This window comes from Stenella coeruleoalba, assembly GCF_951394435.1.
Source record: "Stenella coeruleoalba genome assembly, chromosome: 13".
Taxonomy (NCBI): Eukaryota; Metazoa; Chordata; class Mammalia; order Artiodactyla; family Delphinidae; genus Stenella; species Stenella coeruleoalba.
The window spans coordinates 37,902,920-37,927,517 of NC_137159.1; the positions used below are offsets into that span (position 1 = coordinate 37,902,920).

Genomic DNA, 24,598 nt, shown 5'->3' on the forward strand with positions numbered 1-24,598 from the left:
TCCCGTACAGGATAAACCCAAGGAGAAACATGCCGAGACACACAGTAATCAAATTGGAAAAAATTATAGACAAAGAAAAATTACTGAAAGCAGCAAGGGAAAAATGACAAATAACATATAAGGGAATTCCCATAATGTTAACAGCTGATTTCTCAGCAGAAATTCTACAAGCCAGAAGGGAGTGGCATGATATACTTAAAGTGATGAAAGGGAAGAACGTACAACCAAGATTACTGTACCCGGCAAGGATCTCATTCAGCTTTGATGGAGAAATGAAAAGCTTTACAGAGAAGCAAAAGCTAAGAGAATTCAGCACCACCAAACCAACTCTACAACAAATGCTAAAGGAACTTCTCTAACTGGGAAACACAAGAGAAGAAAAGGACCTACAAAAACAAACCCAAAACAGTTAAGAAAATGGTCATAGGAACATACATATCGATAATTACCTTAAACGTGAATGGATTAAATGCTCCAACCAAAAGACACAGGCTTGCTAAATGGATACAAAAACAAGACCCATATATATGCTGTCTACAAGAGACACACTTCAGACCTAGGGACACATACAGACTGAAAGTGAGGGGATGGAAAAAGATGTTCCATGCAAATGGAAATGAAAAGAAAGCTGGAGTGGCAATACTCATATCTGATAAAATAGACTTTAAAATAAAGAATGTTACAAGAGACAAGGAAGGACACTACATAATGATCAAGGGATCAATCCAAGAAGAATATATAACAATTATAAATATATATGCACCCAACATAGGAGCACCTCAATACATAAGGCAACTGCTATCAGCTATAAAAGAGAAAATTGACAGTAATACAATAATAGTGGGGGACTTTAACACCTCACTTACACCAATGGACAGATCATCCAAATTGAAAATAAATAAGGAAACAGAAGCTTTAAATGATACAATAGACCAGATAGGTTTAATTGATATTTATAGGACATTCCATCCAAAAACAGCAGATTACACTTTCTTCTCAAGTGCACAAGGAACATTCTCCAGGATAGATCACATCATGGGTCACAAATCAAGCCTCCATAAATTTAAGAAAATTGAAATCATATCAAGCAACTTTTCTGACCACAATGCTATGAGAGTAGAAATGAATTACAGGGAAAAAAATGTAAAAAACACAAACACATGGAGGCCAAACAATACATTACTAAATAACCAAGAGATCACTGAAGAAATCAAAGGGGAAATCAAAAAATACCTAGAGACAAATAACAATGAAAACACGACGATCCAAAACCTATGGGCTTCAGCAAAGGCAGTTCCAAGAGGGAAGTTTATAGCTATACAAGCCTACTTCAAGAAACAAGAAATATCTCAAATAAACAATCTAACCTTACACCTAAAGGAACGAGAGAAAGAAGAACAAACAAAACCCAAAATTAGCAGAAGGAAAGAAATCATAAAGATCAGAGCAGAAATAAATGAAATAGAAACAAAGAAAACAATAGCAAAGATCAGTAAAACTAAAAGCTGGTTCTTTGAGAAGATAAACAAAATTGATAAACCATTAGCCAGACTCATCAAGAAAAAGAGGGAGAGGACTCAAATCAATAAAATTAGAAATGAAAAAGGAGAAGTTACAACTGACACTGCAGAAATACAAAGCATCCTAAGAGACTCCTACAAGTAACTCCATGCCAACAAAATGGACAATCTGGAAGAAATGGACAAATTCTTAGAAAGGTATAACCTTCCAAGACTGAACCAGGAAGAAATAGAAAATATGAACAGACCAATCACAAGTGATGAAATTGAAACTGTGATTAAAAATCTTCCAACAAACAAAAGTCCAGAACCAGATGGCTTCACAGGTGAATTCTATCAAACATTTAGAGACGAGCTAACACCTATACTTCTCAAACTCTTCCAAAAAATTGCAGAGGAACGAACACTCCCAAACTCATTCTATGAGGCCACCATCACCCTGATACCAAAACCAGACAAAGATACTACAAAAAAAGAAAATTACAGACCAATATCACTGATGAATATAGATGCAAAAATCCTCAACAAAATACTAGCAAACAGAATCCAACAACACATTAAAAGGATCATACACCATGATCAAGTGGGATTTATCCCAGGGATGCAAGGATTCTTCAATATACACAAATCAAGCAATGTGATACACCATATTAACAAACTGAAGAATAAAAAACATATGATCATCTCAAGAGATGCAGAAAAAGCTTTTGACAAAATTCAACACCCATTTATGATAAAAACTCTCCAGAAAGTGGGCATAGAGGGAATCTACCTCAATATAATAAAGGCCACATATGACAAACCCACAGCAAACATCATTCTCAATGGTGAAAAACTGAAGGCATTTCCTCTAAGATTAGGAAGAAGAAAAGGATGTCCACTCTCACCACTATTATTCAACATAGTTTTGGAAGTCCTAGCCACAGCAGTCAGAGAAGAAAAAGAAATAAAAGGAATACAAATTGGAAAAGAAGAAGTAAAACTGTCAGTGTTTGCAGATGACAGGATACTATACATAGAGAATCCTAAAAATGCCACCAGAAAACTACTAGAGCAACTCAATGAATTTGGTAAAGTTGTAGGATACAAGATTAATGCACAGAAATCTCTTGCATTCCTATACACTAATGATAAAAAATCTAAAAGAGAAATTAAGGACACACTCCCATTTACCACTGCAACAAAAAGAATAAAATACCTAGGAATAAACCTACCAAGGGAGACAAAAGACCTGTATGCAGAAAACTATAAGACACTGATGAAAGAAATTAAAGATGATACCAACAGATGAAGAGATATACCATGTTCTTGGATTGGAAGAATCAATATTGTGAAAATGACTCTACTACCCAAAGCAATCTACAGATTCAATGCAACCCTATCAAATTACCAATGGCATTTTTTACGGAACTAGAACAAAAAAATCTCAAAATTTGTATGGAGACACAAAGACCCCGAATAGCCAAAGCAGTCTTGAGGGAAAAAAATGGAGCTGGAGGAATCAGACTCCCTGACTTCAGACTATACTACAAAGCTATAGTAATCAAGACAATATGGTACTGGAACAAAAACAGAAACATAGATCAATGGAACAAGATAGAAAGCCCAGAGATAAACCCACGCACCTATGGTCAACTAATCTATGACAAAGGAGGCAAGGATATATAATGGAGAAAAGACAGTCTCTTCAATAAGTGGTGCTGGGAAAACTGGACAGCTACATGTAAAAGAATGAAATTAGAACACTCCCTAACACCATACACAAAAATAAACTCAAAATGGATTCGAGACCTAAATGTAAGACCGGACACTATAAAACTCTTAGAGGAAAACATAGGAAGAACACTCTTTGACATAAATCACAGCAAGACCTTTTTTGATCCACCTCCTAGAGTAATGGAAATAAAAACAAAAATAAACAAATGGGACCTAATGAAACTTCAAAACTTTTGCAAAGCAAAGGAAACCATAAAGAAGATGAAAAGTCAACCCTCAGAATGGGAGAAAATATTTGTAGACGCATCAATGGACAAAGGATTAATCTCCGAAATATATAAACAGCTCATGCAGGTCAATATTAAAGAAACAAACAACACAATCTAAAACTTGGCAGAAGACCTAAATAGACATTTCTCCAAAGAAGACATACAGATGGCCAAGAAGCTCATGAAAAGCTGCTCAACATCACTAATTATTAGAGAAATGCAAATCAAAACTACAATGAGATATCACCTCACACCAGTTAGAATGGGCTTCATCAGAAAATCTACAAACAAATGCTGGAGAGGGTGTGGAGAAAAGGGAACCCTCTCGCACTGTTGGTGGGAATGTAAACTGATACAGCCACAATGGAGAACAGTATGCAAGTTCCTTAATAAACTAAAAATAGAATTACCATATGATCCAGCAATCCCACTACTGGGCATATACCCAGAGAAAACCATAATTCAAAAAGACACATGCACCCCAATGTTCATTGCAGCACTATTTACAATAGCCAGGTCATGGAAGCAACCTAAATGCCCATTGACAGACAAATGGATAAAGAAGATGTGGTACATATATACAATGGAATATTACTCAGCCATAAAAAAGAATGAAATTGAGTCATTTGTTGAGACATGGATGGATCTAGAGACTGTCATACAGAGTGAAGTAAGTCAGAAAGAGAAAAACAAATATCATATATTAATGCATGTATGTGGAACCTAGAAAAATGGTACAGATGAACCGGTTTGCAGGGCAGAAGTTGAGACACAGATGGAGAGAACAAATGTATGGACACCAAGGGGGGAAAGCTACGGGGGGGGGGGGGGGTGGGGATGACTAAAAAGAACCTGTTGTATAAAAAAAAATTAAATTTAAAAATTATAAAAAAACTAATACTAAACTTTCTTTGGGTTATTTGTATTGAAGTATGTTAATATAAATGTTTCAGACATTACATGAAATTCCTAAAAATCTTTTATGTTCTGTTATAATGTTATGTCATAATTCTAGTTATTACTTTAAACTGTATATCTCAGAAATAACTAAATTTCCTTGTCAATTGCATTATTATGAACTTTCATCAAATCTTTAACCGTGGTCATTTTTAAGTGTTTTGTCATTTACGGACAGTTCTGGGTGTACTCTGATGCTTTTGCAAAAATGTTCCTATAAAAGGGTTTCATCTTCAAGGAATTCATGGAAAAGACTCTGACAAGTACAGGTTTCTGGTAACTGACGATAATGCTGAACTGAATGAATAAGCATTTTCAGAACTCTAATGGAAAACTGATGAATTCATAAAAGTGCTAACAAAAGATCAAGATGAGAAAAAAATTAATTACATGGGACTGAGTGAACTGATGAGGATGATTTTAATTTTTGTGACTTCGAATTTAAAAAATGTGATAAAAAAAGATTAACTTACTTAAGTGAGGTATTATTTATAAAAATAAGTTTAAAAAAATCAAGAAAATGAAAGACTTCATCTGTTTTCTTTTCTAATGTCTGTACGTTGGAGGAAGATGTAATGGTATTCCTGGCATGTCATTTTGCCCTCCGGAACCATCAAACATTATAGATGTGATTACGTAGAATTATTTAAATATGGTCGTGTATCTTTACCTTTCTGGTCAATCACAATTTCTGGTTTTTTGTTTTATTTTTTTTTTAATAATGAGTTTTTGTTTTGAAAAAAAAATTTAGGGCTTCCCTGGTGGCGCAGTGGTTGAGTCCGCCTGCCGGTGCAAGGGACACGGGTTCGTGCCCTGGTCCGGGAAGATCCCACATGCCGCGGAGCGGCTAGACCCGTGAGCCATGGCCGCTGAACCTGCGCGTCCGGAGCCTGTGCTCCACAACGGGAGAGGCCACAACAGTGAGAGGCCCGCGTACCGCAAAAAAAAAAAACTTAGTGGAGGGGGAGGAATATTTTATTACAGTCACTAAAAGGTAAGGATTAATTTCCTTTTAGAAAGGGGGACATAATGCACATTTTACAGTGCAATATAAAAAGTATTACTAGCACAATAATACTATCACACTAAAAATGGAACTTATTACTTATTCAGTAAAATGGCCACTTGCTCCTAATCAGTATCATAATTCACTAGACAGATCTGAGGTTCCCTTAAAGGTTTTGCTTTACTGATCTTCCCTGGGTTTGTCATTCTCATTTCCCACATAGTTTGACGCATGGAGCAGCTGCTTGCTATAGCACATGAAGAGTGCGGTAATCTAACACAAAGAAATGTCACAGAACCAAAAAACTATAATATACACAGTATTTTTAAAGGGAAAGAACTTTCTAGTAAGAATGCTCAATGGGTATGTCTTTGAAGACAAAATATTAAAGTCAGACTTAAAATATCACTTAATATAGTAAGAAAAATTCCTTTTATGAGGTTTGACTGTCTATGTAATTCATAGCCTGGTTCTTTCTTATAAACCTTTGAAAAGTGTTGTGAATAGAATATATTATACTTGGGATTCCAAAAGCTTTTTACTATTCATTAACAATTTGAGGATTATAAGATTACACTTCAGGTAATTTAGAATAAGATTTTTTAAAACTGAAGTATAGTTGATTTACAATATTGTGTTAGCTTCAGGTATAAAACAAAGTGATTCAATTATTTTTTTTAGATTATGTTCCATTATACGTTATTAGAAGATATTGAATATAGTTCCCTGCATTATACAGTAAAGCTTTTTTGCTTATCTATTTTATGTATAATAGTGTGTATCTGTTAATCCCATACTCCTAATTTATCCCTCCCTCCCTTTCCTCTTTGGTAACCATAAATTTGTTTTCTATGTGAGTCTGTTTCTGTTCTATATATAGATTCATTTGTATTATTTTTTAGATTCCATATATAAGTGATATCATATAATATTTGTCTGATTTACTTCACTTAGTATGATATTCTCTAGGTCCATTCATGTTGCTGCAAATGGCAATATTTCATTCTTTTTTATAGCTGAGTGTATCCCACATCTTCTTTATCCATTCGTCCATTGATGGACACTTAGTTTGTTTCCATGTCTTTGCTATTATAAACAGTGCTGCTATGAACATTGGGGTGCATGTCTTTTTGAATTAGAGTTTTCATCTTTTCCTGATATATGTCCAGATGTGGGATTGCTGGGTCATATGGCAAATCTATTTTTAGTTTTTTTTGAGGAACCCCCATGCTGTTTTCCATAGTGGCTGCACCAATTTACATTCCCACCATCAGTGTAGGAGGGTTCCCTTTTCTCCACACTTTCTCCAGCATTTATTATTTATAGACTTTTTGATGATGGCCATTCTGACTGGTGTGAGGTGATACCTCATTGTGGTTTTGATTTGCATTTCTCTAATAATTAGCGAGGTTGAACACCTTTTCATATGCCTGTTAGCCATCTGTATGTCTTCTTTTGAGAAATGTCTATTAAGGTCTTTGGCCCACTTTTTGATTGGATTATTTGGTTTTTTGATATTGAGTCATATAAGTTGTCTGTATAGAATAAGATTTTTTAAATGTGGATGCTGATGTGGAATCATATCTAAAGATATTGTGCCATATATAACTTACCTTTAAATTTATCTAAATTCTTATAAATATCTCACAGTTTTTGTTTGTTTGTTTGGCTATGTGGGATCTTATTTCCCTGATCAGGAATTGAACCCAGGCCCTCCTCAGTAATAGCGCAGAGTCCTAACCACCGGACCACCAGGGAATTCTCACAGTTCATTTTAAGGCAATAAATTGATTAACATGTTCACTTTAAAATATTGTTTCTAAACTCTTTATTAATATCAAGTGGAAAGAATTTATACCTTTATTATATTAAGAAGTAATTTTAAATTATTTAATAACTCACCAAATCAGTTTCTTGTCACATAGGGTAACATGTTATTACCAAACAACTTTGCCTCTGGTCAAAGAGAAACAAATCATTGCACAAGGCTCAAAATTTTTGTGAAAATAAATATTTAGGAAAGTAAACCACAGATGTAATTGAATCCCAGTGAAATACATTAAACAATTATGAGAAGTAGCTATTACTCTGACCATCAAGTTTGGTATAAGAAGTAAACAGTTTAGCCCAAACTGCCCTCAGCCGGCCGGTCGGCCGGCTCTGTTATGGCGATCTGCAGCCCCAGCATCGTGATTAGCAATAATTAACCAGCTTATGACCTAGATTTATTTTGTATACCTAATCATTATGCTGAGGATTTGGAAAAGGTGTTTATTCCTCATGGACTAATTATGGACAGGACCGAACGTCTTGCTCAAGATGTGAAGAAGGAGATGGGAGGCCATCACACCGTGGCCCTCTGTGTGCTCAACGGGGACTACAAATTCTTTGCTCACCTGCTGGGTTACATCAAAGTACTGAAGAGAAATAGTGATAGATCCATTCCTATGACTGTAGATTTTATCAGACTGAAGAGCTACTGTAATGACCAGTCAACAGGCGACATAAAAGTAATTGGTGAAGATGATCTCTCAACTTTCACTGGAAAGAATGTGTTGATTGTGGAAGGTATAATTGACACTGGCAAAACAATGAAAACCTTGCTTTCCTTGGTCAAGCAGCATAATCCAAAGATGATCAAGGTTGCAAGCTTGCTGGTGCAAAGGACCCCTTGAAGTGCTGGATACAGACCAGACTTTGTTGGATTTGAAATTCTAGCCAAGTTTGTTGTAGGATATGCCCTTGACTATAATGAATACTTCGGGGATGTGAATCATGTTTGTGTCATTAGTGAAGCTGCAAAAGCAAAATACAAAGCCTAAGATGATAGTTCAAGTTGAGTTTGGAAACATCTGGAGTCCCACTGAAATCACCAGTAAAATTATCAAATGTTCTAGTTCTGTGGCCAGATGCTTAGTTGAGATTATTGCATGTAACTTCTTAGAATTTTATCTGTTGTATTTTAGAAATGCCAGTTGCTGCATTCCCAAACTCTTTATTTGCACTGTCAGCCTATAGACTATCATTTCCCTTTGGGTGGATTGCTGTTTTACTCGTGAATGAAAAACCTCTTAAACCACATCACTATGGAACGAAAATATTGACATTGTATATGTAAAGAACATTTGAAGAAAAGAATATATTAGTTTTTTAACTGGTATTTTACTTTTTACATATTCAGGGAAGAACAGAAGTGATTGAGTATTGTTAATTATACCACTGTGTGTTCAGAAAAGTAAGAAACAGTCAGTTTCATATCAGTCACAGCACTTAGAAGTATCGTTATGTCAGATAAACCACACATCCTGGAATTATTTTAGTAGCTTTTAGTAGTATTAACTGTAATTTCCCACTTGTTCAAATTATTTTTGGTGAATCTTTGTCAACAGATTGATCTGTACCTTTTAAATACAGATCAATAAGTTCCAAAAACCTACCACTTTTTGAATTCTTCAACATAAAAATCCTTAAAATAAAGGCTGTCTCTTTAAAAGAGAGAAAAAAGTAAACAGTTTAACTTTATAGGGTTATTTATTAATTTTTTTTTACATCTTTATTGGAGTATAATTGCCTTCCAATGGTGTTAGTTTCTGCTTTATAACAAAGTGAATCAACTATACATATACATATATCCCCATATCTCCTCCCTCTTGTGTCTCCCTCCCAGTCTCCCTATCCCACCCCTCTAGGTGGTCACAAAGCACCAAGCTGATCTCCCTGTGCTACGTGGCTGCTTCTACAGGATTATTTATTAATCTTGCTGGAAATGATTCCCATGATTTTGAGAATGGAGACTCCATACTTCTCTTTAGATCCTTAGTAATAGGTTTAGAGTATGGGAAACCCAAATTATACTAGTCTATTGATTCCACAAAAGTAGATTCCCTTTTTTGTTCTGCAGTATTTCACCAGTGTGATTGCTTTTTATAAATATTGTGAGAATAAACTAACAGTAACATTTGGAAAGTTTTTCGAGCCCTTTGTGACATCAATAATGGCAGGATTCTTTCCAAACCACAAGTTTTTCCTCTCAAAACCCTTCTCTATTTTTGTACCATCATTTCCTCTTCCTATTTTTTTTTTTTTTTTTTTTTGCGGTACGCGGGCCTCTCACTGTTGTGGCCTCTCCCATTGCGGAGCACAGGCTCCGGACGCGCAGGCTCAGCAGTCATGGCTCACGGGCCCAGCCGCTCCACGGCATGTGGGATCTTCCCGGACCGGGGCACGAACCCGTGTCCCCTGCATCGGCAGGCGGACTCTCAACCAGTGCACCACCAGGGAAGCCCTTCCTCTCTATTTTTAATAAGATTTATTTCAAACTATGAAATGCATGGTTATTGTAGGAAATTTGAATAATAAAAGTAAAAATACCCATAATTCGATCGATTTTTCCTCCAGAATTTTGATGAAATAATTGCAATCTGAACAAGATATGTTACATTTTTTTTCAATGCTAGGAAAAAAATCTTTAAAGGAACTCAAGCACGCAAAAAAAAAAAGAATTCATGGACACACTCATGGACCATTTTATGGTTAATTGCATCCACTGGGAAAGCAATAGAGGTATTGCCTCACAGATACAGTTGAATTCAAAAACTTAAATACTAGCATGATTTCACTCCATTGTAGGTATTTCTTCTTCACAAATATCATTTTAATAGATGTGTCAATGATAGCTATCACTTATAGAAAGCCTTATTTAATGATATAATCTTTACATCAACCATAACAGTAAATTAGCACTAGCCTCACTTTACAAAACAAAGGTTTGAAAACAACCGCATAGCTCTTAGGTGGTGAAGTGAGAATTTGAGGGGATTTGAACACTGCTCTCTCTGCTTCCAAAGGCATCCTTTCCACTACAGCCCAACACCTCACCATGAATATCATAATCTGCTTAACTAGGTCCTGGGGTTGGGCATTTCAAATGCTCCCCCGACCTTTTTTCTTTTTTTTTTTTTAACTAAAATCAATAATGTTAGAAGTAATATCTTGGAGTATGAAACTTTGTTTTTATGATTACTTCCCCAAAATAGAGCTTAAAATCTGGATTAGTGTGTTAAAGGCAGGAATATATTTAAGGCAATTTGTACACATTGTTAATTGCTTTCCTCAGTGAGATTGTTCAAATTATAATCCAATCAGCAGAGCATGAGGCTTCCTGCTCCACTGTGCTCTTTATAAAAATCTTGGTTAATTTAATAGATCAAAATTGACTCTTTGTTGCTAAGTTTAAAATTGTTTTGGTTGCTATAGTTAACTGTGTTTTAATACATCAATTCTCCATTCTACAGAGTGAAGGCTGGCTAAGTCTTTGAACTAGAAATGGGAAGATAGGGAAATGGTCTTTAGACTTTTTATTCCCTTTATTCATTCAATGGTTATCTAGTTCCTATTCTAGGTCAGGCATTGTGCTAGTGTTCAGGATATAAAGATGAAAGCCCATCCCTGACCTCAAAGAGCTTGTGAACTAGCAAGAGAAACAGACATAAATAGACTGTAGTACAGTGTGACTGGCACTGTGACCAAAGTAACACAGAAGAATATGCTTTGAGAAACACAGAGGAGGGCACTTAAACCAGCTTCAGGGAGGTCCTAGAAGCCATTTTGGAGGTGCTGAGGGCTGAGCTCCGCCTTGAAGAGAAGCAGAAGTTAGCCAACTTTTTCCTGACATCTCCAACCAGAATTAATTGCTTCCTCATCTATGTTCCTTTACTAAAATATAGTGTACTTATTTGTTTCCACGTCTCTCGCTTGGCTGTTCTTCTTGATGGGGAGGGACTATATCCCTATTAGCCCAAGACAATGCCCCAAAATGAGTAGGAATGCAATTAACATTTGTTGAATTATTTTGAAATTCTACCCATATAGTGATTTCCTCCCATACCTTCCTCTTGACATTTATATAAATATGTGTGGTTTTTCTTTATATTGTAAAAATAATACTGTTCACCACATACCCATCAGAATGGCTAAAAGGAAAGCATGGAAAATGACAAGCGCTGATGACCGATTTGGAGCAACAGAAATGCTCATACGTCACTGGAGGCAGTAGAAATTGGTACAGCCACTTTGGAAAAGTGGCAGTATCTATGAAAGCTGGGTTGTACCTCATAAGCCAACAATTTCATTCCTAGGAACAAGTTCAACACAAATACATGCATATGTTCACCACAAAGCATATTTTCACCAAAAGCAGCACTACTGATAGTAGCTCCAAACTAGAAAATACACAGATGCTCATCAGCAGTAGAATGGATAAACTTATTGTGGTACGGCCACACCGCAAGGAAAAAGAATCTACACTTAACAATATGAAGGAATTTCATAAGAATAATTTTGAGGGCAAAGAACTAGTGTTTTTTTTTAAGCACTTATTGGATGATTACTTTTATATAAAGAATAAAAATAGGCAAAACTATTCTATGCTATAGAAGTCAGGAAAGGTCGGTTAGAAGTGGAGGGTTAGTCACTGTAAGGGAATAGGCATGGAGAGCTTCTGGGGGTGCTGGTAAGTTTCTGTTTCTTGATCTGGGTTTTGGTTACACCTGTATATTCGGTTTGTTCCTTTTTCTGTATATGTATTATACCTAAATAGTTTTTTTTTAAACATGTCTTATTTGAGAGAAAGCTGGAAAATACATAATGTTCAAAATTTTTTAAATCACCTACAATCTACTACCTAGAAATTACTATTAACATTTCGGATTATTTCCTTCTAGTCTTTTTTTGAAGCCGCAGTGCTTGTGCCATCTCCTCCCCTTCTCTGCTTCCCACATATTTACACACACATTTACTAAATTAGGTTCATTCCTATTTAGTTTTACTTCTGGTTTTTAATTTTACTTAAATTTAATCCATATTATCAAATACTCAGGGCTTCCCTGGTGGCGCAGTGGTTAAGAACCTGCCTGCCAATGCAGGGAACATGGGTTCTATCCCTGGTCCAGGAAGATCCCACATGCCTCGGTGCAACTAAGCCTGTGTGCCACAACTACTGAACTTGTGCTCTAAAGCCCGAGAGCCACAACTACTGAAGCCCGCGTGCCTAGAGCCCGTGCTCTGCAACAAGAGAAGCCACCGCAATAAGAAGCCCGCGTGCAGCAACGAAGACCCAACGCAGCCAAAAAAAAAAAAAAAAAATTCGTTGCAAGCATGTTTTTAAACTGCTGCAATGTATTCCATCAAATGTATATGTAATATATGGTGTATATATATAAAATATTCCTAATATAATCATAAATTCCTGGGAGAGAGTTGTGTGTGTGGCATGTACATATATGAAATATTCCTAGTATATAATAACATATATTCCTAGAAGAGAGTACACACACATACACACAAACACGTATAAGCTACTGGGTCATGAACGTTCTCTAAGCTCTGCCTTCATTCTGCATTTCCTTCCAGAAAGGTTGCATCTCACTGGCAAGGTTATTAGAGCTCCTTGTATCACAGTCCAATCCCAGGTCATTTATTATTTTTTTTATTCGTTGTTAAAGTGGTGGAACTTAAAATAGGACTAAGGAATCCGCGGTTTTGCACCTGGCTAGGTGCTCAGCAGGAATGGGTTCCCCCGCACTCCTCTCCCTTCCAGGGAGCCCCACGCCTCGGTCGTGCAGTGCGGCCGCGCGTGCGCCCGGGCCCCCAGCGCCCTCGCCTCCCGGTTGCCGTGGGAACCTCAGAGCACCACAGCGCCCGAAGACGCAGCAGTGAGCCAGTACCAAGGCCAGAGCATGGAGCTGCCAGATCCGGTCCGCCAGAGGCTGGGAAACTTCAGCCGGACCGTGTTCAGTGACTCCAGCCGGACCGGGCCGGAGTATAACGAGGGTCCGGGTGAGTGGCGGAGGCCCAGCACAGGACGTGTGGCCCTCGGAAGACCTGGCGCCGGTTTTGGAGCGGCCAGATTTTGCCCAGACCTAAGATGGCGGTTTCGCCTTCAGGTGGTTCTCCGCAGTGCGGGAAGCTCCTTGGAGGAGGGGCCAGGCCGAGGGATGGGGCTGAGATGGGGACCAGATACCCGGGCCCCGTAACCCAGCGGGTTCCGGGTAGATAGTGCTGTGACCTGGCCGGCTAATGGCAAGCGGGGTGGCTGAGGTGGCGCCGGCCTTCCTCAAAAAAGAATATGAAAGCCGCCTTCGCAGCCCGCGTCCGGTCCCTTGCCCTCCGAGAACGCTGAGAAGGCCGACTTTGCTTTTCCTCTACGGCATTCGCCCTGGCTTTTCTGGCCAGGGTGGAATGGAAACAGCCCAGGCAATCCCTTCTTTCCACTTACTATCCCCTACCCCAGTAAAATATCTTTTCCTTTTCTCCTTTCCTAGCAGAACAAGTACTTTCCACCACAAGTCCATTTTCTGGCAGAAGACATGGAAAGAAATGTTATTTTAACGCTATCCAATACAGAGTGGCACCTGCCACTCTAGCAACGCCTTCAACAAAACTCGCACTCTCCCTGCCTTCTCCTTCCCATCCCCTATTTATACTTCTTGTCCTAAATCAAGTAACAAAATAGCACGATGCTACATCCAACATGACAAGTGACAACGCAGTTTTCTGCAAAACAGTTTCCCTCTCTTAAATCATGATAGACAACATACTGTCAACCAAACCCACGCAGCTTTTATCACTGAACTGTGCTGGGAAATAGAAATCTTTTCCTCTTGCTTGGTTTAGGGAGTTTTTAAAGGGGGCAAAGAAAAGTCATTTCCCATCGTTTCAATTTTTCACCCTGATTACTTGCCTGTCCTCTCAATTTAGGCCTGGTCTTGATTTAGGATGTACAGAGAAAAACATAATGTGAAAAATTAGGTTATTATGTTTTTGATTCTAAAGCCAAGGCACTAAAATCTGATGATATAAAGTATCAGGGGTTTTCTGTAAAGGGCCAGATAGTAAATATTTTAGACCTTGCAGGCCGTAGGTCTCTGTGGCAGTCATAGGTAATGGTAATTGAATAGACATGGCAGTGTTCCAATAAAACTTTATTTGTGAACACTGAAGTTTGAATTTCATGATTTTCAGTGTCACAAAATATTATTATTCTTTGATATTTTTTCCTCAACCATTTAAAAATGTGAAAAAACATTTTTAGCTCACTTGCTGTACAAAAACAGGCAGCTGGCTGGTAGTTTGCCCACCCCTGATTTATATTACATAATGTTTTAATTTAAATTCCGTTTACAGAAGTCAACTTGTACTTTTGCAGAATTTAGTAAATTCATGTCTTGTGCTTTCAAGGTTAATTTACATATTAACTTGATTTTCAACTGCATGATGGTAAGTTTGATCTGAAATATAGACATAACTCTTAAGATGCTCATGTACAAAATTCTTAACATAAAAACTTCTTCGCAAAATTTGACTACAGTGTTTGCTCTAAAGGTATTAAAATTTTCAGCTTAACTAATTTATCACTATTTTTCCACATTTTCTTCCTTGTGGATCTGAATTAGGTTTGATTATTTGTACTGTAATTGCAAGCGTGTATTATGACCACAGCTGACCAAGAGTTGTACTATTGTTATGAGAAAATCCTAGGCAAGTGAGTTACCTTCAGATTTAACAGACTGTAAGAATGCATTCCTTTATAAGTGGTAATTTAATAAATGGGTGCAAGCAAAAGTAGACATAATAATCAGGGATATTCTTGGAGCTAAAGGAAAAACCTGGCTGTGAGAGACCATGACTATCTTATATTTTAAAACTGTTAAATGATAGATATAAAATACTCAGATGCGGAGAAACAGACATAAAAATCTGTTTTTAAGAAATTTATTTTAGGGGCTTCCCTGGTGGTGCAGTGATTAAGAATCTGCCTGCCAATGCAGGGGACACAGGTTCGAGCCCTGGTCCAGGAAGATCCCACATGCCACGGAGCAGCTAAGCCTGTGTGCCACAACTACTGAGCCTGCGCTCTAGAGCCCACGAGCCACAACTACTGAGCCTGTGTGCCACAGCTACTGAAGCCCACGCGCCTAGAGCGAGAGCTCTGCAACAAGAGAAGCCACCGCAATCAGAAGTCTACACACCACAACCAAGAGTAGCCCCCGCTAGCCACAACTAGAGAAAGCCCACGCACAGCAACAAAGACCCAACACAGCCAAAACTACATAAATAAATTAATTTTAAAAAATATTTATTTTAGAGCCTTTGTAAATTCTTTCATTTAGAGCAGTGGATTTCAAAATATATATCTGCTCTTAAATTGTTGGAATTTAGTCAAATTGAGGATGCATTTGTAGGGCCCAATTTAAAAAATCAAATTCTTAATTTAGGACCCTTCTCCTTATATGAAAGCAAAAGGTACTATGTAATCAGCCTTAGATAAATGAAACTCATGTATCATGAATGGCTACACTGGTAATGCCCTTATAATAGTATGTTTTCATTCATTCATTAATGAATTCATTAATTCATTCTTTCTGCTTATGCATATTTTGTATTTTCCATGTGTAAAGCAAGATGCTAGGTTCTATGAGGGCCTCAAATTTGGGTAGAATGTGGTCTGTGCTTACAATGAGCCTGTGTATAAGTAAAAGAGAAGGAAAAAGGACTCATATTTATTGAGTGCCTACTAAGTGCCAGGCATAGTGCTAGGGTGAAGTAATTTATATTATCTTTAATCTTCACAAGCAACCTGTGAGGTAATTTTAATGTTACTGTTTTACAGGTGAATAAATTAAGGCTCAAAGAGGTTAAATAATTTATTCCAAGTCTGGCATCTAGAGTTCTGAGGGAGTTTGGGGGCTCCGGGTTTACTTGGACTCCAGAGCTCATTGTCTCTTCAGTAACCAGATTGTGTCTCAAGTGAGGGGAGTGTGGCTCTTTGCTAGCACTTCTTACACATAGACTAGAGTGATAAGTACCTAGAGGGGAAAGAGATTTCTGCTGGAGTGGGGGAATGGGATCAAGAAAGAATTTATGGAAAAAGTGGCATTGAATTGGATATGAATGAACAGGTAGGATTAGGATATGCTGAAAAGGGGTGTCTGTTTAATTATAATTTGGGGAGATTAGATTTTGCATGAGATTAGTTTATATGTGAGCGATTAGTTGTTATGTATTTTATGTGTTCATTTCATAGGCTCTTTACACAGAACTCTACAAAGGAGGTAATGATTATTATTGTTATCTGTTCAATAGGATTCGTATTGATATTCCACATTTAATTTATACCAGTAGTATGCAAAAAAGTCAGCAGACTGTAATGGGAAAATGATAAAGTAATTGAAAAATATGAAACATACCCCCAAGTAGCCAACATAGGAACTAAATAGTATTATGATGACTATTTCCTTTCACTGTCAATGATTATAAATAGGCTTAAAATTTGGAGTTTCGTTAAGCTGCTGCTATGGTTATTAAGTCTAAGGAACTAAAGGACGTATAGGGCAGAGACCAGGGTTAAGAGTTTGTTCCTTTTCTCTCTCTTTCTTCCGTAGATAATGAAATGGTTTCCAGTTTGGCATTGCAGATGTCACTTTATTTTAACACTTATTTTTTCCCACTTTGGTGGGTGAGCAGCATTACGATGCTTCAGATGAAGGTAAATCTACACTTTACTACTTCTGCTGAGGTCTCTTCTGCCGTCCCTAGCGTTGTTACATTGTCAATAAAATTAAAGTTCTTCATATTTTTTTTAATCTCAGGTCAGTCTTACTATATGTGAGATTTTATGAACATGTTTCTTTTTGTTTTTTTTAGTATTCAATCTTGCCTGATTACTACAAATTCATTGTGGTCACCGTTATCATCCTAATAACCTTAATTGAAGTTATCAGGTTGTATCTGGGCTACATGGGGAACCTGCAGGAGAAGGTAGGCTCTTCTTTCCTTTCTCTCAGTGCTACACATAAATGCAGTAAGATTTTCCTAACAAGGAAAAGGCAGTGAGATGTGATGGAAGGAACAAAGGCCTGTAGTTAAGGCCTAGCTCCAACTTCACCACATCTGTCACTGTGGTCTGTTTGCTTAATCTCTTGAGCCTTGGTTTCTTCACATATAAAATTGGGGAAATATTTACTTCACAGATTTGTTAGGATTAAGTAATTTATATAAAGTACCTGAACATAGTAAACACTTAAGAAGTGATAGTTTTCCCTCTTCTCACCAGTCTTGAAAATACTTGGTCAATTAAACGTGATTATTTAGATCCTGAATAAGAGAATGGGGGGAAATGATAAACTCATTTCCTCTGCAAGGCTCATGTTTTCTGAATCATCATGCTGCCTAAGCATTTACAGTTACCAGAATTTAGGGATAATCCCTAAAGATTTCTGTGTTCTTTCAGGCCTTTCATAAGGGCCTGTCCCACTGTATACTGTCCCAAGTATTTCTTGCTTTTTCCTAATCCAAGCATCCATTCCAGGTGATGTGTTGTTTCCCAGTCATATTCATTCCACATCTTTGCTTACTTAAGTTCTTGCCTCTTCCTCCTTCTACCCAACTTTAAAAGCCTACCTCCTTGAATTCTGTCTTTTACCTACCCTACTTACCCTCTTATTTCTTGTAGCATTTAGTCTATAATGCTAAGTGGTGCATTTCATTATTCACTGTAGTATTCTAGGACTGTCCCATAAGTAAGTTTTCTCTTCCAGTCTAGACTGTAAGTTTTCTGAGGACAAGGACCATGTTGTATTCCTTTTGATTTACAGAGCTCAAAATGTACGTTCACCGTAGTGCCATCAAGTAGTATCACTTGCTCATTGATGCAAACAGAAGACTGTACTTCACTGATCTGATACTCATCATGTGTGTCATTGCAGGTTCCTGAGCTGGCTGGCTTTTGGCTTTTGAGCCTTCTATTGCAGTTGCCTTTAATTCTATTCTTGCTCTTTAATGAAGGCCTAACGAATCTGCCCTTGGAAAAAGCAGTACATATCATCTTCACTATATTCCTTACTTTCCAAGTTGTTTCAGCATTTCTTACCCTAAGGAAAATGGTAAATCAGTTGGCAACTCGTTTCCACCTCCAAGACTTTGACCGGCTCTCTGTGAGCAGAGGAGACATGAGAAGAGTGAGATCCTGTATAGAAGAGATTTGACCCAGTGCTGTTGAGTGAAAATCTGAAAGATCATTCTAGAAAACTGCAGGAATTAGGAAAACACCAGAGGGCTAGCACGAGAAAAAGGATAAAGCAAGTGTTTTGAACTGTATGCTCTCTGGCTCTGAAATTCCAAGGTTGGGGGCAATGATAAGACTATTTGCACATCACATGAAAGCAGTAAATCAACCCTAAAGCCTACGTGTTGTCTACCTGATGTCAAATATCTGAAATTTTTTGTTGTTGTTGACTTTTTCAGGTGTGTAAAAACCTGTATTGGTGGCATTACATCTTTACTGTAATATTTCTAGTTAGTGCCTATAACTAGAAATGTGTATATTTCTTTTAACCTTGTTGGCTATCTATGTGTTGGCAGTATGTCTGAAGCATGTGGAAATGCTTGTCAGTATTCCGATGTATTAAGACTACATTTGTAAACTAAGACACCAAATTTTCATGTCTGCTAGGGTCTTAGCTGTTATGCTGAGGTTAAGAAGAAAACAGGTGGATTATCATGCTATTTAAGAAATGTTTTTATTCTAAAATTGTTACTTTCATAAAACCGTGTTCAGGGACTTCCCTGGCAGTTTGGTGGTTAAGACTTCACCTTCCAGTGCAGGGGATGCAGGTTTGATCCCTGGTCGGGGAGCTAAGATCCCACATGCCTCACGGCCAAAAAACCAAAACATGAAACAGAAGCAATATTGTAACAAATTCAATAAAGACTTTAAAAATGGTCCACATCAAAAAAATCTTTCAAAAAAATAAATAAGTAGATAAATAAAACCGTGTTTGGTATTTATGGCGGTGCTGTGTAAAATGTCTTTACAATAAGGTATAAAATATTTATGTTAAAGTATCTGTAGGAATCATTCCTGTCTTGTACAGTTCTTTTGGGCTGTGGGTTTGTTATTTTTATTACAGAGTTTGCTTGGGTGTATCTGAACATTATTTTTAAGTGACTATTGGATTTTCTTAAGGGATATAATGTTTTCTGTCCTATAGGGAAATGTGCCTTTATAAGTAATGTATTTTACTGAGAGATAGTTGTAGCTACCTTAAAAATCATTCTTTCTAATCTTCCTGTTCTGTAATTCATGCTTATTTTAGGACTTCCATGCTGTGCCTTATACATTCTTATATTGCTTAATTTTTGAAAATTTTTTTATTTCCCACTCTTAATCACACCTGACCAGTCTATTTATGCTCTTTCTATTATTATATATAAAGTTCAGTCAAATTTTTCTACCCCCATGCACTGGCTGATTAGCCTTTCCCCTATACCAAAGCTGTCACTAGGTATATTCCAATAATTTGAAATTCAAAATAGAATTCTGTTTGGATAGTTTACTAAAACATATTTGTTGTGTTTGTTTCCAGATAGGAATAGATAGGTGAGTTTATAAGAAAATATAAAATAAGAACACTAAATCTACATAGCAGATAAATTAAGGGGATGATGAAGAAAGAATTTTCTATTTAATAGTTGTTTCCAGAATTTTATTTTAAATATCAGAGCCTCTGAAACATTTAAACTTTAAGGTTAAAAGAGTAATCACTAAAATGTTAAGAGTGATAATCAAAAATTTTAACAACTATAAAAATTGGGGGAAAATGTATTCAATTTATTAAAATTTAAAAAAAATTTTGCTCTAATAGCCATATTGCTTAAAATACAGATATAATAAGGATGGGAAAAAAGAAACTAAGAAAATCCATTGAGAACATGACCAAGTTATTTGTTTTTTGTCTAAACAATAAAACCATGATTTTGTGTTAGGCTGAACCAATATTTTCTTTTGGAGTATAGCTGGTTCCCTATGTAAGCATACGAAAATCAAGATAGATATTTGATTTTGTGTGTCAGCACATTTGGAGTTTAGGCAGTCCTTATTTTTACTTTATTTGAATAAGTTTGCCCATCCTTAATTCCAGTTACATCTTCCTCTTCAGGGTTCACAGCACTGTTCTGAAGTTTTCTAGTTAGGACATTGAGCTTCACAAACACTTTGTCTTTCACATATTTTTTTTTTCCAGGGTTTTTTCCTAATTATAGACAAGGTGGATGTGAATTTCTGTAAATCGGAATGATTTTTAAAAATTGGATTTTAATCAACATATGTTTGAATGCCTAGTTTGTACAAGGAAGAGTGGAGAGTTCATAGACACATAAATGTGCTCCCTGTTCTCAGGGGTACAACGTTGGAAGTAAAGTCTAACTTCATCAGGGAGGTGCAGTGAATGAGTTTCTACCTAATAAGTACCTGACAGCTAACAGTCCTTGGCTTCCAGTGCATCTCCTCTCTTTTTTCCTAGCATTTGGTGGCCAGGATTAGCACACTAGCCCTTCATCAACACCATCTAGCAATCACTATTCCTCTCATTGCAGAGCACAGGGAAGGGACATGGGGCGGGAGGGGCAGGGAGTGCTGTTAAACACACTTGCTCATACACACTCGCTTGCGCTTGCCCGTGCACACAATAACAAGACGTTTACTGTCTGGTGGAAAAAGCAGATGGGCAAATCAGGGATAGCACTGTAGGATTACAGAGAATACATAAAAGATGAGGAATCTGGGAAGGCTTCCCAAAGAAAGTAACACTTTGGGATTTGAAGACTGAGCTGGTATTAAGTGTTAGTTTCAGTATTAAAAGACAGAAGCAATAGTGACTCTGAGTACTGCTTCAGGTATTACATGTAGTTTGATAAAACTGGTGGGAAGGGTGCATGAGAAGAAAGGACACAGAATCACATAGAGAAGCGTGGGAGGAGCTAGTAAGCTAAAAACTCTAATATTCTGAATCCCTGAATAGTTTAAACAGTGAAATATCACATACATTTAGGTTTCAGAAAGATTTCTCTGAAAACAGTGTGGGAAATGTACTATAAGGGTTGGGCTAGAGGTAGAACTTGATGAAGCAACTTTGGAGAGAACAAACTGGCCTGGATAAAGTCAGTGGCAGTAAAATAAACTTGAGTAGAACCTATTAAGATTTTTAAAAAATAATTTTATTTTATATTTTAAAATAGGTATTAAAATTTTTTTTCTAATGTATCTTTTTGGGGATTACACACAATGGTAAACAAAATGACGTACTCACTATCTTATCCACCCCCATCCCCTGGCCATTGTTAGATTATTATTAGACTTAAATAGAGCTCTATCTGAAATAGTCTTTTATAAATTTTATTTGACGTGGCATATCTGAATAGTTCTTAATTTGCATCTGTGAAGACTATAGTTTTCAAAAACTTAAATTTTAAAAGAATTTGAATCAAGATTTTGAGAGTAAAGGAAAGAAAAATCATCTATAATTCCATACCCTAAAATAACAAGTATTAGCAAATGTCCTCTTTCCTTGCAGTTTTCCTGTTGTAAATGCTTTTTAAAACATAGCTGTGACCACCAGCACTTACGACTTTGCACCCTGCTTTTCTGAAAACATTATAAATTTTTACCTATCTTTCTACATAGTCAACATGACCATTATCTTAAATGATTGCACAATATTCCATCAAGTAGATAGACAGTAATTTATTAAACTTCTCTCCTATTGTTGGATATTTGGGTTGTTTTCTTCTTTTGCATGTATACTGTTGGGCCTCAGAGCAGGCTGCCCCAAGATATGCTACAATGACATATTGATTAGTTTGAATTTAAGCCAATGGAGAAAAAATGATATAGAAAAACACTCTAACCCCCTCTTTCCCCATGAAAGCAGGAAATAACCTCGCATGTGAAAGTATCCTCCTTATACCAGGAGGATAGAAAGCATCCTTCTCACCAGAGTTAGGAAATTCAAGGCTAAGAAAACTGTAGACAAACTTTGTTACCTCTTCATTAGTCTGCTACCCCAAGCACAAGCCCCTTTGTTAAATCTTCACAAATAATTGTTTCCTTGTCTAAAAATAATATATAAACAGCCTGCTTTGTTCACCTCGAGGATTCCATTTTTATGAGACCTCTGTGCATATGAATTAAATTGGAGTTTTTTTCTTCCTATTAATCTGTTTGCATCAATTTAATTATTAGACCGAGCAAAAGAACTCCCCAACAATACATAACATTGTAATGAACATCTCATGTATACAGCTTTTTTCCATATCTTAGATGATTCTTTTTAATTAGTAAGCTAGAGTCTCAGAAGTGAAACTGCTGGATCATAGGGTATGAACATTTTTGAGGACTGTTGATGCATATTGCCAAATTATAATATCCACTTTCTGTAATTCTAAAGATATTGCAATGAAAATTTTGACAAGGAAAGACTTAGAGACCTTAGTCACCCACTCATCTTTGTGTTTCTGAGTAGCTACCACAGTAACAGAGTCTCCTAAGGAGGAAAAAATCTAAAAGCTGTGAAAGGAAAGGTGCAAAGAATTTTAAAAAATAAATTTTTTTTTTTGAATTAAGGGAAAACTGATAAGGGACAGGAAAAGGCTTAGGCAAGCTGGTCGCAGTCAGCACAGACAGATGTGACACAATAAAAACTGGGTCATTGAGTTGGGACAGCCCTAGGACATAAAAAGACTGAAATGAAGTAAAGCTCTGGATTACTTTGTTCTTGAATATTGAATTTTTTCAGAAGCATGGAGCATGAAATATTACAGTGATAAGCCAAGATTGGAAACATAGCCAAGAAAAAGAGGTCTTTAAGGGATTGTTTAAAATGTTCTGAAGGAATAATTTGGTTTGGTCTTAAACGGCTCAAAAAGTAAATTGACATAAAGCTTTTGCATAGCAAAATAGGCATAGAGGCAGAAAACAATGAGGCAAGTGGAATGGTTTATCCTGTAAATTCGTTCCAATGTAAAACGTTAGATTTTTGGTCCTAGAAAAGGTTTGTCAGCAAACTTTAATGCTGTATTTTTTAAGTGCAATTAACAGTAATTTGTTATGGGTATACATCTTATTCTAGTTTTAAAAGACTGTTAATTTGAGGGTTTTCAGTCAAGAAAAAAACAAAACTAAACAGCTAATCATTCTAAAAATCATTCTAAGAATCATCCTAAAAATCTCCTGTCCACTGCATACCGCACTCCCGCCACAGTGTTTAAGCATTAAGCATTTAAAAACATTCAGGCCCTAGAAAAATGTGTTTAAAATCAGGTTTAACCACAACGTTTAAATTTATCCTGGTACTTACATAGATGTACATCTTTCTGAAAATGAGGGTAAGAATCGGTGTGTAATCATTTCAACCAAACTCAAGAAAGAATAAAACTCTTAAAAAGGCACAGATCAGAAGATAAATAAAACATATATTCTATGAAAAATTAAGACACTTGGAAATTTAGCTTATCAACATGCTCAATCTAAACAAGTTTCACAGCCACACCCTTGTCTGGAAAGGGCTTTCTAAGCCAGTGAGGTCCGTACAATCACAGTGTATATATCACAGCTACTTATTCGTCCTTCATTGTTCCACAGGCCTAAGTGTTTAGCCCTTGGCTACATTAAAAATGTAGACTTTTAAAAACAATAATCAACCAACAATGGCCTTCTCTTTTAATTTTTCAGAACTCTAATAGCACTATATTTGGCTGATAGGAAAGTGGTATTATCGATTCATCTCTAAAGGGTTTTAGTTCCTGATCTTGAGTTATTTATATTCTAATCGAAAACACATTGGAGACACTGCTCAATATTATAGCTCAAAAGAGAAAAATGTTTGATATTCAAATTCAAAATGCAAATTCAAAAGATGTTTGATATGTACATTTAATAATTATTTTATAAATGCTTGATTCATTAGTACCTAGAAGAACTAAAATGATCACTAAAGAGAGTGGAAGTTTAGGACTTTGCTTCAATAGCTTTCCTAAAAAGAATAAAAGCTGGTAAGAGTTAAAGTTTTTGCTATCCTAAAAACTAGAGCTCCTGATGCCCAATAAGCCCTTGCTAAGGAAGGCAGGAGAGCAGTTCACTGTTGATTATTTGGTAATTTACTAAGCAGAGTAGCGAAGGATATATTCATGCCTTTTATTTTTAGTATGCTATAATTTTTTTTGCAAAGTAAACTTAATTTACTTAGCTCCAACAGTATGCCATCCACACTATGCTTTGGTACTCCAGGATAAAAAGA

At 36.6% G+C, this 24,598-nt stretch overlaps 2 protein-coding genes and 1 pseudogene across 4 annotated transcripts in view; 2 read left to right on the plus strand and 1 right to left on the minus strand.

The window, feature by feature from the left end:
- EHBP1 (EH domain binding protein 1) overlaps positions 1–24,598 on the minus strand; it is a 559,191-nt gene that overhangs the window by 495,356 nt on the left and 39,237 nt on the right. The window lies entirely within an intron of this gene.
- LOC307196071 (hypoxanthine-guanine phosphoribosyltransferase-like) lies at positions 7,628–8,767 on the plus strand (annotated as a pseudogene). The gene has a single exon. The product of its transcript is annotated as a hypoxanthine-guanine phosphoribosyltransferase-like (transcript).
- Positions 13,154–19,620, plus strand: TMEM17 (transmembrane protein 17). The gene is made up of 4 exons (XM_079940997.1): positions 13,154–13,304; positions 16,910–17,013; positions 17,172–17,285; positions 18,233–19,620. Exons 1-4 carry the CDS (start codon positions 13,205–13,207, stop codon positions 18,509–18,511), a joined length of 597 nt encoding a protein of 198 aa, XP_079797123.1. The 5' UTR covers positions 13,154–13,204; the 3' UTR covers positions 18,512–19,620.